The sequence below is a fragment of the Meriones unguiculatus genome, chromosome 15 (assembly GCF_030254825.1).
Source record: "Meriones unguiculatus strain TT.TT164.6M chromosome 15, Bangor_MerUng_6.1, whole genome shotgun sequence".
Classification (NCBI taxonomy): domain Eukaryota; kingdom Metazoa; phylum Chordata; class Mammalia; order Rodentia; family Muridae; genus Meriones; species Meriones unguiculatus.
The window spans coordinates 65,968,828-65,984,517 of record NC_083362.1 but is presented as its reverse complement, the minus strand read 5'-3'; the positions used below and the strand labels follow the sequence as shown (position 1 = coordinate 65,984,517).

The 15,690-nt window shown below is 45.7% G+C and overlaps 1 protein-coding gene across 1 annotated transcript in view; it reads left to right on the top strand.

Moving 5' to 3' along the window:
• Wdfy1 (WD repeat and FYVE domain containing 1) overlaps positions 1 to 15,690 on the top strand; it is a 47,388-nt gene that overhangs the window by 27,369 nt on the left and 4,329 nt on the right. The window contains exons 5-10 of the mRNA XM_021644492.2: positions 1,498 to 1,648; positions 3,471 to 3,583; positions 5,735 to 5,861; positions 6,895 to 7,000; positions 12,235 to 12,336; positions 14,506 to 14,636. Coding sequence (XP_021500167.1) covers positions 1,498 to 1,648; positions 3,471 to 3,583; positions 5,735 to 5,861; positions 6,895 to 7,000; positions 12,235 to 12,336; positions 14,506 to 14,636 — 730 coding nt within the window. The remainder of the gene's footprint in view (positions 1 to 1,497; positions 1,649 to 3,470; positions 3,584 to 5,734; positions 5,862 to 6,894; positions 7,001 to 12,234; positions 12,337 to 14,505; positions 14,637 to 15,690) is intronic.

The window sequence follows — 15,690 nt, the reverse complement described above, 5'->3', positions numbered from 1 at the left end:
CCCCAAGGAAGAATTTAGAAACTGCGAGTGCAGCAAGATAAGCATTAACAGGCTTCATCCTCATTCCTAAAAGAAAACATTGAAAAACGATAACAAAAAGGATCCAATCCCACAAAAAAGACAGCTCTTTCTGAGAAAAGTAATTGACTGTCATTCTGAGGTCTTTACCATGATCTGGGATAAGCTTTGTCCCAGATTTGTCTCATTTTGACAGCCATGGATTTAGTAGGAAAAAGTGTTTGGAGTCAGACATATCAAATTCATCTTTTACTTAAAAGATATATTCTATGAGTAAAAGCTATGTCCCTCAGGTTTTTTTTTTTTTTAAATCTGAAATTACTATGTATCCTGTGTTTGCAGAAGTTAGAAATATCATTAAAGCAGAAAAAATGAAGCAAAAAGCTCACCGAGGTCCACCGCTATCACTCAGTCCCTCAGTCACCATCCAGGGTTTGGTTTGCTTATACTCATGTCCAAGAGCTGTTCGAGCACCCTTGAAGTTTCGGGCTTTCAGGAGCATGTGATTTTTAGCATTGCCTCCTTGCAGTTTGTGGACAGGACAATTACACTGACTCTCTGAGACTCAGTTTTTCTGGAGCAAGGTCACACAGCTGAGGGCTAAGGCAGCCTTTCTCTGTCTGGCCTCTGACTTCATTCATCACATGGAGCATTTATTAGACACCAGCTTGTGCCAGATAAAGCGGAGTCATGCCACCACCTTGGCGCGGCCCGGAATCAACAGGAAAGATTTCAGAGGTTAAGTGATTGAAAAGCTTCCTTTTTTCTCAACTACTATTTCAGAGAACTTTACGGATACCCTGCCTTTTTAAATAATAATAAAAGTTATACACAAAAACTATTCCAGAAAAGGCTTCTTTTTAAATTTCACAAAATTGTGTTTGTTCTTCTATACAATGCCAGTATTTTTTAAAAACCTTCTTGCTAATGATTTGTTTTAAAATGGGCACATTTTCTGTTAGATAAGTACAAAAGATATCAGCCAGGTCCACTGCTTACATTTCTGGCTGCACAGACCAGAGGCCTAAAAAAGCAAATGAAGAGAGGAAAGGGGGTTTATTTTATCTTAAGTTTGCGGTTACATCCATTCATCATGGCAGGAAAGGCATGACCAATGACGACATCCATGGAAGGGTCAAACATTGCAGTAATCAGCAACTAAAACACACCTTACTCTGTTGGGAAAACCCTGCCACGGTCCATATAGACAGCATATTAAGGTCTTCAGAACAAAAATTAAAATGGTCCTTTGAACATAGGCAGACATAATTTTTTCTGTTGTCGGAATCCTTCTTGAGCATGGATATCTCGTCAGTGGCACCTGGCTTCTGACAGTCAAAGAGCCTGGGCCAGCGCACTGGGGAGTGGGGAGAAGCAGGCCGTCTGGAATCCCCTGGGCTCAGGCCTGCACACATTGAGTGTCAGCTCTAGGTGTGGCTGTCCTGAAGGGCACTGACCCACCCTTTGTCCCCCCTGCAGCCCATCAGAACCGGGTGTCTGCGATCATCTTCAGCTTGGCCGCCGAGTGGGTGATCAGCACTGGCCATGACAAGTGCGTGAGCTGGATGTGCACACGCAGTGGGAACATGCTTGGCCGCCACTTCTTCTCCTCCTGGGCATCCTGCTTGCAGTATCCTTCAGAGCGCCCGAGCACTCCTCCCCACCTCTCACCTCTGCTTCATCTGGAATGAATCAGTAGTTGTTGTGGAGACAGAATGACTCCTGTGGATGCAACCTAAAATCCAAGAACTTCTGCACCCGCTTTTCTTTGGTATAGAGCATGTCTGTGAGCAATAACGGCATGGATATGTTCTCTGTGGGCGGCATTAATTCTTCTTAGAGCTGGGTTGTAGAGCCCGGGTGATGCAAGCACTGTCTGTCATTCCTTCCATTACAAAATGAAAGACTTCGCCTTGCCTTGGGTGGGCTGCCGGGAGCATCATACGAAACTTCACTTCATGCTTTTTTGTTTTTCTTAATGGATGTGAAATGGGCCTGTAAGGCTTACAGTGCTCTCACAGGTGCTTCAGGTTCCCCAGACGGCAACAATCCCAGCTTTAACTTCCCAGCTTTGCACACAGCTCACCTCTGCTTCAGGTGACCTCTGGTTGCTGTGTGCACCTGTGATGACAGGATGTAGACCATGAACACCCTAGGATAGTTCTTTCTTACAGTTGAATAGTACAGCGCAAGCTTACGTTAAAAATACTACAAATAGTTGTTATAGCCAGGTACAGTGGCGCATGCCTGCAATCCCAGCACTCAAGGAGACAGAGGCAAGTGGATCTCTGAATTTGAGGGCATCCCGGTCTACAAAGCGAGTCCATGACAGCCAAGGCTACACAGAGAAACAAAAATAAAAACAACAACAAAGAAAAGTTCAAAAAGGATTTGTTAGGAGCCAACCAGATGGCTCAGCAGAGCAGGTCTTTACCACCAAGCCTGAAAACCCAAGTTTGATCCTTGGAACCAACATGGTGGGAGAAGAGAACCAACTTCCATATGTAGTCCTCTTTCCTCTGCACATGCTTTGTGGATGGTACCGTGGTACACCTCTCCCACAAACAAATGTGAAATTACTTTCTTAAATTTTGTTACAAATGGATGCATAACATGAGATAATTAAAATAAACTTTTACAATTGTACCATAGAATTTAGGCTCAAACAAGGGAGAAGTGCTGATACATTATCTTCTAAGTAAACTTTTTTAAGACCTCTCATAATGGCTTTGCAGAACACGACACAAAACCACAGCCATGGCTTGGCTTGTAGTTCTCCTGACCTGTGCTCAAGCATACTAGTAGCCACTCTTTTTTGTGGACAGTGCTGGTTTTCTCTAGATGCCTGTGGTTGCAGAGTAAAAGAGGAATGAATTGCTATTCGTAGTTAATATACTTTAAGATGGCTAACATCACAGATACCTAGATGATAGAACTACCCACTGTAAATTAAAGTAAGCCATTGTCTTCATTTAAAGTTAGATTATGTAGGCCAAAAGGAAGATGAGTTCATGTCCTGTACTTGCTGTCAGTGTGACATCATTTTTATAGATATTTCTTAAAACAACATCCTGACTCATTGTGCGTGTGATTGCTGTTTTCAGTGTTTCCTCTTTTATTCCGCAATGTTTGATTACAGTTTGACTGTAACTGCCTGTCTGTTCTCTCTATCCGCTCTCATTTTTATTGCTGGTTCCTATGATATTGCCCTTGACATAATAACCATTGGCTGGCACTAGCTTTCCTTGTGAACCCAACTGCTTTAGTTCTTCTTTCAGTGTATACCTATCACCCAATTGCCATTTGCCCATTGCCACCATGATTTCAGGTTTGTGTCATTGTTATAGAATATCTGAGTTCCATGTTAAGCTTTGATTATGGCTTGCATTGCCTACTCTATGGGAACGGGTTGAGCTGGATCCTGTTACCTGGCCTTGACTGCTCGTCCTCAGGTATGATCTAGACACCCAGCATGCCTTTGTTGGCGATTACTCGGGACAGATCACCCTGCTGAAGCTGGGGCAGAACAGCTGTTCCGTTATCACGACCCTCAAGGGACATGAAGGTAGGCTCTGATCACAAGTTTTCACCTAGGTCAGGCATCTGGATTCAGTCCTCAACTCTGGTTTTGGGGGTGTTCCACTCCTCGTGATCTGCTAGATTTCAGTTTGAATTCAGTTTGATAGGATTAAAAGGAAAATAAAGTGACAGTCGGGTGTCAGGTCAGTTTCATGCATCAGAAATCCTGTCTAAATTGCTCAAATGGATGCTTTGTGTGGCTTACCCTGTTTATTGATTAACTGATGGGTTTTTGAGGTGGGTCTGACACTAACCCAGGCTGACCAGAAACTTAGCATGCGGCTCAGGCCAGCCTCACCCCACAGTAATCCTCCCCTATCAGTCTCCTAGGTTCTGGGATTATAGTTGTGAGCCACCATGCCCAACAATCTTTGAAAAGTATAGTTTCTATAAGAACTTCTCAGGGGTGAGGAATTGTACTGGTTTTGAACCCAGGGCCTGGGGCATGCCAAGTGAGAAGTCTACCTGTCCCCTACACCTCCATCCCCAGAACATTTCTTTTACACAGAACTTTGGAGAGATTCTCATTACTCTTGTTCTTCTTCTCTCAGTTTCTAGAGTGGCACCATTAGCGAAACTCCATGGGCTGGCCAGCCTCCAGCTTGGTCATTGTGCTCTGGGTCATGACTCAGGGGAGTGGATCAGTAGACAAAGCTCCCGGGTTTCTGTGGTGCAGTGTGGTGGCAGGGCTCTGTGGAGAAATGTAAAATTCCATTGGACTAGTTGGGTAAACTTTTTATGTACCTGTGGATGATAAGCTGATCTCACTGACCACTGAGATGAAATGCAGTGTGGTTTTCATATAGATCGTTGGATCCCATTTCTGTGTGAGTCACATACTGGAACTTTGAGGTCCTCTAGCTTAGACTACAGAATTGATAATTTGTTGAGCAGATTGATATTGTATTTACTTCAGATGGTACTTAGGCCTTCAAGTGCAACAAGTTGGCTGTATCATTCACTTTCTAGCTAAGTTGTTTAGGTGAGATAGACTGTCCAAGATCGGGACTCTGTGGCAAAGGTCTCAAGGAGAGTGGATGGAGCTTTAGAAGGTGTTTGCAGAGAAGCAAGGCTCCGGATGCAGCCATGTCCCAAGTTTGGAGAACTCTCTCACAACCCCTGTACCTTTCAGAGTTCTTGGGCTTCTGAGGGCAGAATGGGTTCTGAGACAACGTAGTGATTTTCAGTGTCAGACCATGTTTATCCATGGTTTAGGCCACTAACAGACACAGGAAGAGCATAGGATTCAACAGAATTCACTTAAAGGGGGGGGGGTGTCCTAAGCTGGTTTTGCTGAGTACTTCTTTGTTTTGTCTTTCACTTTTGTTTTCTTTAGAGAAAGTCTCTGGGAGAACCTGCCTTTTCTTGCTGGCGAAGGAGAGCTCGTTAGTTCCCATCCACCCTCAGGAGCACTTTTACCATGTGCCGCTAGCTCAGGGTTACTGTTTGTTGGTAGCTGTGCCCTAGACCAGTAGTAACAACTGAAGGCACCCCTGGGAGAGGAAATCTCTAGAGACAAAAGATTTCCCCGCGGGCATCCAGTTTGATAAGCTAGCAGAGTGTGAAATGTAAGGGCTTTATTTATTTATTTATTTTTTAGCTGAATTTCTTTGGAGTATTTATTTGGTGCAATTGCTCCACTATTTTTTTCTTGAGACATTAATTTAATTTTAATAAAATTAAATATAAAAAGCATCTTAGGGTAAATGTCTATCAAATCTCATGGGTCTAGAGTAACCTAGATTTGCATCGTGTGTAAAATACCCACGTTAAGCTCTACATGTTTAGTCCATGATATGTTGGAGGAATTTATTTTTCTCCAGAAGTTTTCTGAACTGATGTTTTATGTTTTATATCTAGTTACTTTATGAATTATTGGCACAGAACAAGGAAAAACTTTGAAAGCCTTTGTATTCAGAGCTGTGTGGCTCACGGTCAGAAACTCTCATCTTCCAAGTTTGGATAATGAATTTCCAGTGTTTTCTACATGACTCATGAGAACGTGGTTTGAATGACCCTTTGTATGACAAAGATAGAAGTTTTACTCAAAGTCTCAGCTAGTAGTTGGGTTCCCACGGTCGCGCATGGTCTCAGTGCTGAGTTGTGTTTTGTTTCTCTTAACCCCCCCTCCCGCCAGGTAGTATCGCCTGCCTCTGGTGGGACCCTATTCAGCGGTTACTCTTCTCGGGGGCATCCGACAACAGCATCATCATGTGGGACATCGGGGGAAGAAAAGGCCGGACTCTCCTCCTGCAGGGCCACCAGTATGTGACCCTTTGGGGAGGGGGTTGGAGGCAGGCGGGGAGGGCAGTGGTACTCTGTCCTGTCTTGTAAGACAACAACCTGAGGGGGCTGAATGCCCTTTAACTGCTTCTGTCAATCCTGAGTAAAAGCAGAATGGAGGGTAAGATATTCTTCCTTGTTAGTCCAAACAGGTCACTACTCTTTTCTCCCGAGGAACAGCCCTCTTGAAATATCTACTTAAAGCACGCATGGGTTAGAGACCAGAAGCGAGTTCATTGACCATGGCAGATTGTGTGTACTGAAGTACCGGGCTACTCCTGCACTGGGGACATACACGCTTCCTTAAACCCCAAGATACATTTTATCCAAAAGTACTGGGTACATCAGCACCCTCCATCCCCTAAGCTGGACACTTGGGGCTGGTCTCGGAGCCTTTGAAAAGGAGCGCCTTCTTTTTCCCCTTCCTGCTTTCCTTTCTTCCCTGTGCTGGTCACACTGGAGCTGTTTGCCGTCATTACAATCAAGTTGAAATTTAGCCAAGAAAAAAAATTAGATGCCAAAGTTAACAGGTCAGGAGATTGCTTGCCTGGCATCCGGGTCTGAGAGGCCTCGGGAGGAGGGCAGAGTTCTCTAAACCATGTGCGCGTGAGTCACCTGTGGCTGCGTGTACAGACGCTGTTCATGGTCCGAGTGACCTGACTACTTCATATGAACTGTGTTCCAGTAAGAGTAACACCCTGTTTTGTTTTTAAAGAAGTAAATAAACTATGTGAAAGAGAGATGGTGCTGACAGACACACCGACTATAGTTCTCCCCCCTGTCTGACTTGTTGCTTAAATGACACATTCAGAAGGACTAGCTTTTATTTTGTAAAAACTCTGATCTGGATAATATGTTAAAGCACCGTGGGTGGAGTTCATCATACAGTTCTTGTCACTGCTCGAAAGGAGATAACACCCAGCCGAGGAGGGAAAGGGGAGGCCTGGGCTCCCGTGAAGAGCTTCTGGGTTTTGCCATGTTGACACATGTTGACCCGTGTTATCCCATTTGCAGTGACAGGGTGCAGTCACTGTGCTACCTGCAGCTCACGAGGCAGCTGGTCTCCTGCTCGTCAGATGGGGGGATTGCAGTGTGGAACATGGATGTCAGCCGGGAAGAGGTAAGAGGCAGGAACAGGGGAGGCGGGTCAGGGCTGAGCCGCACTCTGGCTTTCCAGCTGTTCACCTTGCAGAGATGTGACCAATCCCGGCTTTCCCACTGCTCCATCTGTGGCTTATTATCTCACAAAGTCCAGCCTGTCTTTTCAAGTTTTTAAATTACTTATTTTATTTATATGTGTGTATGTATGGAAGTATGACGTGTGTGTATTGTGTTCGTGTATATATGTGCATGGGTGCAGGCTTCATAAGCGTGTGAGGGCCAGAGGTCAGAATTGGGCATCTTTGTCTCTTGGTGTCCATCTTAGTGTTTGAGACACCAAGTGTAGTCCTCACTGATCTGACTAGACTGGCAAGGCCCAGGGACCCACCTGTCTCCCTCCCCACCACCAGGATCCCAGGCATTTGCTGCCATGCCTGGCTTTTTGTGTGAATGCCTGGGATCTCAAAAGCACGTTGCTGATTCCACCATCTCGCTGCTGTGCCATATTCTGTACTGGGTGAGAGTTTCTGCCATTGATGAGCAGTCAGAACAGATGGGCAGCATTTAGGATGACTATCAGCGTGGAGGACTCTTTGCAACCAGCAAGTCTTCTGGCTCCTCCAAGGATTTGGACTCAGGGAGGCCATCTGAGGTATTCATGTAGCCCCAAAGTGTTTCAGTTTTGAAGCCCTGAGAAGGAAGGATGTCACAGAGCTAAGCTAGACAGTTGTCATTACAGGAAGAGTGTACCTCTGTTCCCTGAGTCCATGCTGATAAAGTTTTCTTTTCAGGCAACCTGATTTTTAAATTTCATTGAGCCATTAGCTAGGAGTGAGACCTTACTTAGATAAGTGTTTTAATCTCTGAATGTTTCCTCTTCTACAAAGTGAAGTTATGGCTTGAGGTGATGCCTAATGCGTCCTCCATTTCTTTAGAGTCTAATCATCTGCTCGTTTAAGTGACACTGCAGTGACTATTCTTGACCTTGTCGTCATGTGGGTCTTTAATTATTCATCCCAATCATTCATCTGCAAATAGATTCTAGTAAGAGGGATGTGTACATCCATAGGCTTTTTATAGCTGTCATCAGACAGCTTCCAGGCAGGATTTCCTGCTCATCTCTGCTGGCACCAGCGATATCTTCCTTTGCTTAGTGGCATCTGTGGCTTGTGGTGATGATATAGCAAAGGTGTACTCCCACAAGGAGTGGTGGATGGTGAAGACGGAAGCTTCAGAAGCATTCATCAAGCACCTCTATGGTGACCACACTGTCTGGCAACTCAGGGGAAGCACATGGTAAATGCTTTGGTGTTATGTGGTTTTTAAATGTGTGTGTGTACAGGTATGTACGTATATGCATGTATGTGTTTGTCTATGTCCCTTCTGTGTGTGCATACAGATGCACACGCAGAGGCCAAAGGATGACATTAAGTGCCCTTCTGTATCCCCTCTGCTTTATCCCCTGAGACAGGTCTCTCACTGAACCTAGAATTCATGGTTTTTGGCTAGGCTGGCCAGACACCAGATCTAGGCAATCCTGTCTCTTTGTTGACCACCTCTCACTGTGTCTGGCATTCGTGAGAACTCTGGGGGTCTGAACTCAGGTCTTCATGCTGGTACAGCAAGGCTCCTGTTTACTGGGCCATCTCTCCAATCCCTGTGATTTTTTTTTTAAATGCTTCATTGTAACAGGTGTTGGGTTGTGTGGTGTTATGCCTTTTCTCTGTCCTACCCTGTAGTCATTGTGTAGTTTAGCGTGCCGTATTGTGTCATTTCAGTGGGTGCCGTGTTATTTCAGAGTCACCCCCATCCCCAAAAGCTTCTGTGTGTGCATGGCTCTGCTCCGTGTTGCTTCATAACATCTTACGATTCTCACTGAGTAAGCTTTAGTTTTTAATAAATCCCATAAGAACTAATCAGGGGCTTCAGTCTATAGGAAACAGTTTTCAGCTTCTTACCCACAAGAAACTTGCCATCCTGTGAAGAAAATAGACTGCCCCTAAACGGATAAAATGTGGTGTCTAGTGCAGAGGTGTGCTGATTCTCAGGTTTCCTGGCGGCTTTGGGTGGCAGGCCAAACCGGAAACTGGTTACATGACTGATGATTAACTTCTGGTTTTGCACATCCTAAGACTCTCTTGGTAAGGCTGGGGGTGGTGTGTTGCACAACATGCTCAGCATCAGTTCTATGCTGCTGCGTGATAGGGCTTTCCTTGCAAAGTCTATTAGGACTGCGTTCTGTGTTCCCTGGCTGCTAGCTGTACCCGCCAAGAAGCGCCGGTGTGCCGTTCTGTTTCCTGGGTTCCCCTCATTTCCCAGTCTTCTGAGAGAGCAGACACGTGAGAAGGAGGACAAGTTTCCTGCGTAGTCACTGCTGGGATTCTCTCGTGGGTTTAACCACTCTGATTTCACCCCGCCCTTGTTATCCTTGGTACATTCTCTCAGAAGATGCAGTCAGAAACCAGGAGCAGCACCCTTCCTTCAAGTGACACAATTGTGAACTGCAATTGTACGTGTAGAAAAAGATAAATGTAGTCCTGTCAGGGTGCTTCCCGTGTGGCATAAATGACTTCCTGTTTGTCATCCCTGCAACATGAAAGCAAATTCTATCAAAAGAGGCGTTATTTTTAGTAGCCATTAATTTTTCCTAGCTGGGGGAATGCAGCACAAAGGTGAAGAGCCGTCTGTGAGGTCTGACCCTGTCAGGGATTCGTCCAGTGCTGGGTCTTCCTTAGCCAGGGGCTAGAGGAGAAAACATGGGTTCCCAGCTCTGCACTGCTCACCTGGAGTGTGTCTGGAGGTTACCTGCCCATACTGACTGGACTGTTTCTAGTCTACCATGGCTGTCCCCCCTCCCAGAAGAGAGCACGTTTGCTTCCCTGACAGTTTGTCATTAGGGCTTTTTGTGCGGTGTGTGTGGGGGGAGTAAGTATATCAAGTGTGAATGAACAGGTGACAGTAGTTACGGAGACTGTTTAAACCAGCCGACTTCAGAATGCATAATGTTGTCCATATCTATCGGTATAATATATAGCTACTTCTGTACTATGTAGAGATATGTAAATAGTATAAATGAGGTAGCAGCTCATGGCAGTAATTAAGTAGGATTATTCTTGTATTCCCTTTGTTCGGATTAGACAGGTGGAGCAGGATATGGAAAAGAGATAAAAAGTCACCATGCTTGGTAAACATCCTCTCTTCAGGGCTGAGGATGTCGCTGAGTGGTAGAGCGTTTTTGCTCAGTGTAGGTGGCTAGGCCCTGGCTCACACCCCCCTCCCCTCTCCCGGTGTGCTCTCTTTCTGAAAACAAGGTCTCATATAACCCACTCTAGCCTGGGACTCTCTGTGTGGCCTGAGCATGACCTTGGCATCTGGTCTTCCTTGGCTTCACTGCCTGAGCCCTGGGATTATAGGCATGCACCACCACAGCTGACCTCTGCAGTGCTGGGCTTCAAACTCAGGGCTGCCTCCATCCTGGACAGGCACTCAACAACTGAGCTTTGTCTTCAGCTCCGCTTCGCTGTTCTAAGTGCAAACAACCCTTTATCTCCGTAGACAGCCCTCATAGAGCCAAATGGCTAGTAATAACTCGGGACTTAACACCAACTTCTGAGTATTAAAACACAACTCTGGATTTTCTTGTGTTAACATTTGCTCCAGGGCTGGAGAGATGGCTCAGAGGTTAAGAGCCCTGGCTGCTCTTCCAGAAGTCCTGAGTTCATTTCCCAGCAACCACATGGTGGCTCACAACCATCTATAGTGAGATCTGGTGCCCTCTTCTGGCCTGCAGGCACACATGTAGGCAGAATGCTGTATAAATAAATAAATCTGTAAAAAACAAACAAAAAAAAACCCCATTTGTTCCAAAACACATGTCTATTTCTGCACTGATTATAGCTTGCTATCTCAAGGTATTAAAAGCATATGTTTTCTTCGCTTGTGTTCTTCTGCCCTCTAGTTCAGCAAAATAATACTTTTTGTCTTGGTCCATGGCTCTCTGAAGCCCGAACTTAGCTGTCGCTCCTCAGAACCATGTGTTGAGACCCATGTCATAAAGGGAATAGAGCCCTTTTGTAGAGGCTGTGGGGATCACGGTGGAGAAGCAGGAGAGAAATAGAAATAATTTTAGTGCTATATCTGAAATAAGAACTGAGAAGGCCCAAAGTTTTGAGAAAGTAGTAAGAAAGATGCAGAAGGCAACCTTTGTGTCACCTTTCTCTAGAGGCTTCATTTTCACCGCATGTCTCCCGCAGTTGGTGTGGCTCAGGTGGCCTGTGGTTCTGTCATCCCCCTCCTCTTCACGTGTATTTTTCTTGGGCTGTAACATTAGGATCAAGCAAATGATCTTTTATGCCATGACCTCTGGAGTAACTCATAGAAGAGAGTCATCACTACTGTCCCTGCCATACCCTGAATCTTTAAGTTCGTATTAGAGCGCGTGTACCTTTGCCCATTTGTTTGTTTAGAGACATGTTTATTCTGTTCCTAATAAGGATCTTTGACACTTAGATTTCTGTTTCAACAAAAATGCACTGAAAAAGTGTCTGTGGCAGGTGGCCGTATGTGAAGATAGCACAGTTCTCAGTGGTCAGCTTGCAGGAAGGGGCCACCGTAGCTCCCTGCCCAGTGGAGGACACAGGAGTCACATGGCGAGTGGACCTGTCCCTGAGAACTGGGCAGGGCAGGGAGGGGTGGGGAGTCTGCCTGGCACGCTGCCCACACAGAACAACCAGACATTTGTATTTTATCTGTGTCTCCTGCAGTGGTTCTGCAAGCAGTTCTAAGAGGTAATTCAGGCGAAACAAGAAATGGGTTCTTATTTAAGGTGATACAGATTACAGATAACTCGAGCATAAAGAAAGGAGCATAAGACAATCCTAGATTCTAGCTCTTCTCTTTTTGTAGGTAACAAATTGAACAACCGGAGAAGTACTGCTAAAATTGTCATGATTTGTCAGAACATAAGCACGAGTCAGGTATGGTGGCCGGCTACAAGCTAATTGTAGCGCTTGAGAGGCTGAGGCAGAAGGATTGCTATGAGTTCCAAGCCAGCCAGACTGTACAGTGAGAACCTACCAAACATAAAAACAGCAGAAATCTACTCACCATGTTCTTGACCATGGCAATCTCAGCTAAGATACGTTGTGGAATTTAAAAGAAACATTAACTCCAGAAAGTTCTACAACTCTGTACTAACGTCTGAAATGCAAGTGTAAACACATAGATCCTGGCTTTGCCTTCCTCCTGCCCCAGGCTCCTCAGTGGTTGGAAAGTGACTCCTGCCAGAAGTGTGAGCAGCCCTTCTTCTGGAACATAAAGCAGATGTGGGACACCAAGACCCTGGGCTTGAGACAGGTGAGTAGCTGGCACTTACTCCTGTGTGAGTAGCTGGCACTTACTCCTTTTGTATCTCATCATTTTTGTCATTAATTCAAATTTTTAGAAAATTATATTTTGTTCTTACAAATGGGGTTAATTACTATTCTATGTCACTGCCAGGTGACTGGTACTGCCATGTGGCCTGTCCTGGGCCCGTGAGACCATTTCCCTAACTGCTGCATTGCTTGCCCTGCATTGAAAAACTAGGGGTGCCTGGAGGAACTGTAGAATCCCTTGTTAAACTGCGGAAATGGCTTGTGTTTTGGACTCTTTCTTATTAAAGTCAGTGTTTTGTACTAGCCAAGAATAAATGAGGAATTTCAGTGATATGCCTTAAGCTGTCACTAACCAAGTAGGTAGCAGCCCTCCCCGGGCTGCTCTCTGACCCTGTGACTGTTAGTTCATTTCAGGTTGTGTTAGTATAAATATACCCGGGGGCTGGAGAGGTGGCTCTGAGGTTAAGAGCTATCTTATCTGTTATTCCAGAGGTCCTGACTTCAGTTCCAGACACCACGTGACCCACAGCCATCTATACTGATGCCCTCCTCTGGCATGCAAGCGTACATGCAGATAGAGCAATTCTTTTAAAAAAGTGCATCTGGAACATTTTCATTAAGACTTTCTCAAATTTCTTTCTTTCTCTCTTTCTCTTTTTTCTTTCTTTCTCTGTTTTTTCTTTCTTCCTCTCTCTTTCTCTCTCTTCTTTCCTCCCTCCCTCTGCTCCTCCCTCCCTCCCTCCCTCCCTCCCTCCCTCCCTCCCTCCCTCCCTCCTTCCTTCCTTCCTTCCTTCCTTCCTTCCTTCCTTTCTTTTTGAATTAAGAAACATGTCCCAGGGCTGGCAGATGGCTCCGAGGTTAAGAGCACTGGCTGTCCTTCCAAAGGTCCTGAGTTCAACTCCCAGCAACCAGCAGTGGCTCACAACCATCTATAATGAGATCTATAATGCCCTCTTCTGGCATGTAGGCACACATGCAGGCAGAAATAATAAATAAATAAATCTTTTAAAAAAAGAAAAAACATGCCCCATAGCCAGGCATGATGGCTGATGGCACACCCCTTTAATCCCAGGAGGCAGAGGCAGGTGGATTGCTGTGAGATCCAGGCGAGCCTAGTCTACAATTCAAGTCTGGGACAGCCAATACTACACAGAGAAACCCTATCTCTACCCCCCCCCCCAAAAATGCCCCAGTAGCCTATTTCCGAGTTAGTGTTAGCACTAGGTACTCCCATGGTCCCTATGTCCTGCAGTAAAGTGTGTTCCTGCACTGCCTCGAGGGTGGCCGCTCACTTAGGTGGGGTATGAATTTGGGCAACTAAGTGAGAGTGAGGTGATTTTGTTCACTGTTGGTGAGGGATTCACTTAGCATTTGTGTGTGTTAATAACTTTTCTCCGCCTCCACTCAAAGAACGACTTCTCCTAAGGCTCCATGCAGACTGTTAGCCAACGCTGGGCTTCTTTTTGTTCCCAACAGCCCGAAATGCCCTGACACCACTGAGTTTGTGCGGTGCTTGTGCAGTGGTGAACAGCACTTTATAGTCGGTGGAGTGTTTCTTCCACAGAAAACACCACAGAGTGAATGTTACTCTTATGCATTAGTAACTAATAGAAGAGAGAGAAAGAAATGGTCATGAAGGGTTAGTGGTTAAAGTGTGTTATAGTCAGTAGTAATAACTGGAGGGTTTTGGAATGTCCTGGAGGCTTATTTCCTGAATCAGAGTTCAAAAGGTCAAGAGAACATTATTCCCCTGAGCATATTATTCAAAACTCTTCTTTGATGAAGGAATAGGTTTCTCTGTGTAACCTTGGCTGTCCTGGTGGTCACTATCTCCACCTCCCAAGGGCAGCGCAGCCACCCCCCAGCAGGAATAGCACTTTTTTTTGCCAGAATCTCCAGAGATTGTTTCTAAAAGAGTTGAGTCTGGCTTGAATACTGGCGCAGACACAGCTGTTGTCCAGCAAGTAAGGAAGGGTTTTTTTGTTTTGTTTTGTTTGGAGGACCCTTGCCTATTAGTAAAATCGAGTCTCCTGTCCATTGATGCTGCAGTGAATGCTGGGGTTGTAGCAAGCATATTCTCCCCTGCCCTGTTTTTTCTGCTTTTACATGAGTGCAAAGCTAACTCCTGTCTCCCTCCACCACCCGAAAGCATCACTGCAGGAAGTGTGGGCAGGCGGTCTGCGGGAAGTGCAGCAGCAAGCGGTCCAGTTACCCGGTCATGGGCTTTGAGTTCCAGGTCCGAGTGTGTGACTCCTGTTACGACTCCATCAAGGATGAAGAGTGAGTCCTTGCTGGTCTCTGTCTTACTGCCCCTCGCCCCCTCCATCTAATGGGTGTGTAAATATGGGCAGCTGGAGGAAGGCTGCTAGACAGATTTCTACCCGTGTGCTTATCCCCTCTGGCATGTCATTTCTGTTCATTTGTTTATTTGAGGGTTGTGTGTGTGTGTGTGTGTGTGTGTTTGTGTGTGTGTCACAGCTTGGTTGTGGAGGTTCAAGGACAATTTGTGGAATCTCTCCTCCTACCATATGATTCTTAAGTATCAAACTGGCGGGAAAAGTGCCTTACCACATTAAGCCAGCTCATCCATCCACAGGAGTCACTTTTGAAGAGAAATTCCTTCCCTAGCTTTGTGACTTCGAGCCACTACTATTTATCTCAAGCTGCTCCACTGGCTGGGACATATTTTTTTCTGAGTACCACGAGGATGGCTAGGGGAGGTCTAGCAGCTGACAGGCTCTTCCCAGAGCACTCTGTGCAGAGACATGCTCTTGTATCAGTGGGCAGCAGTGGCTGAGTTGTCTGACTCTTGTCTACTCTTGCCAACTTAGTTACCAGAAGACTGGAAAGACCTAAGCTTGCTCTTCAGATGTTCTTAAATGACTTCATCAGACTTGCCCTGATGTGGACAGATCCTCTAGGAGAAAGTCACCATTATTTTTCCTTTCTCCCTGAGCCATTGCTGCAGCATCCCAGGGGCCTACATCCCCACTCATGATGGTCAGTGAGCAGACAGAGGGAGGGATGCTGCAGAGCAGAGCGCTTCGTCGTGGCTCGTAGGGGTGGCAGGTGTTCAGGCACTACTTACTAAAGAATTGTGCCCAGGAGCTCCTCCAGTGCTATTCTTCCTTAGTGCTAGAGGCTCATAGTTTTATGTTTACATGCCAGTCTTTGGAATGAAAACCATCAGTTCTATTCTGTGTCTTAACCCCTTCTTCACCTTTTTGAGGTCCTAGCATTGGAACCAAAGCTTCGTTAAATCTATGCACAGCCTCTACCGTTGAGCCTCACCCTTAGGCCTTATGAAACCTTTTGTACGGCCTTGCTATATTTT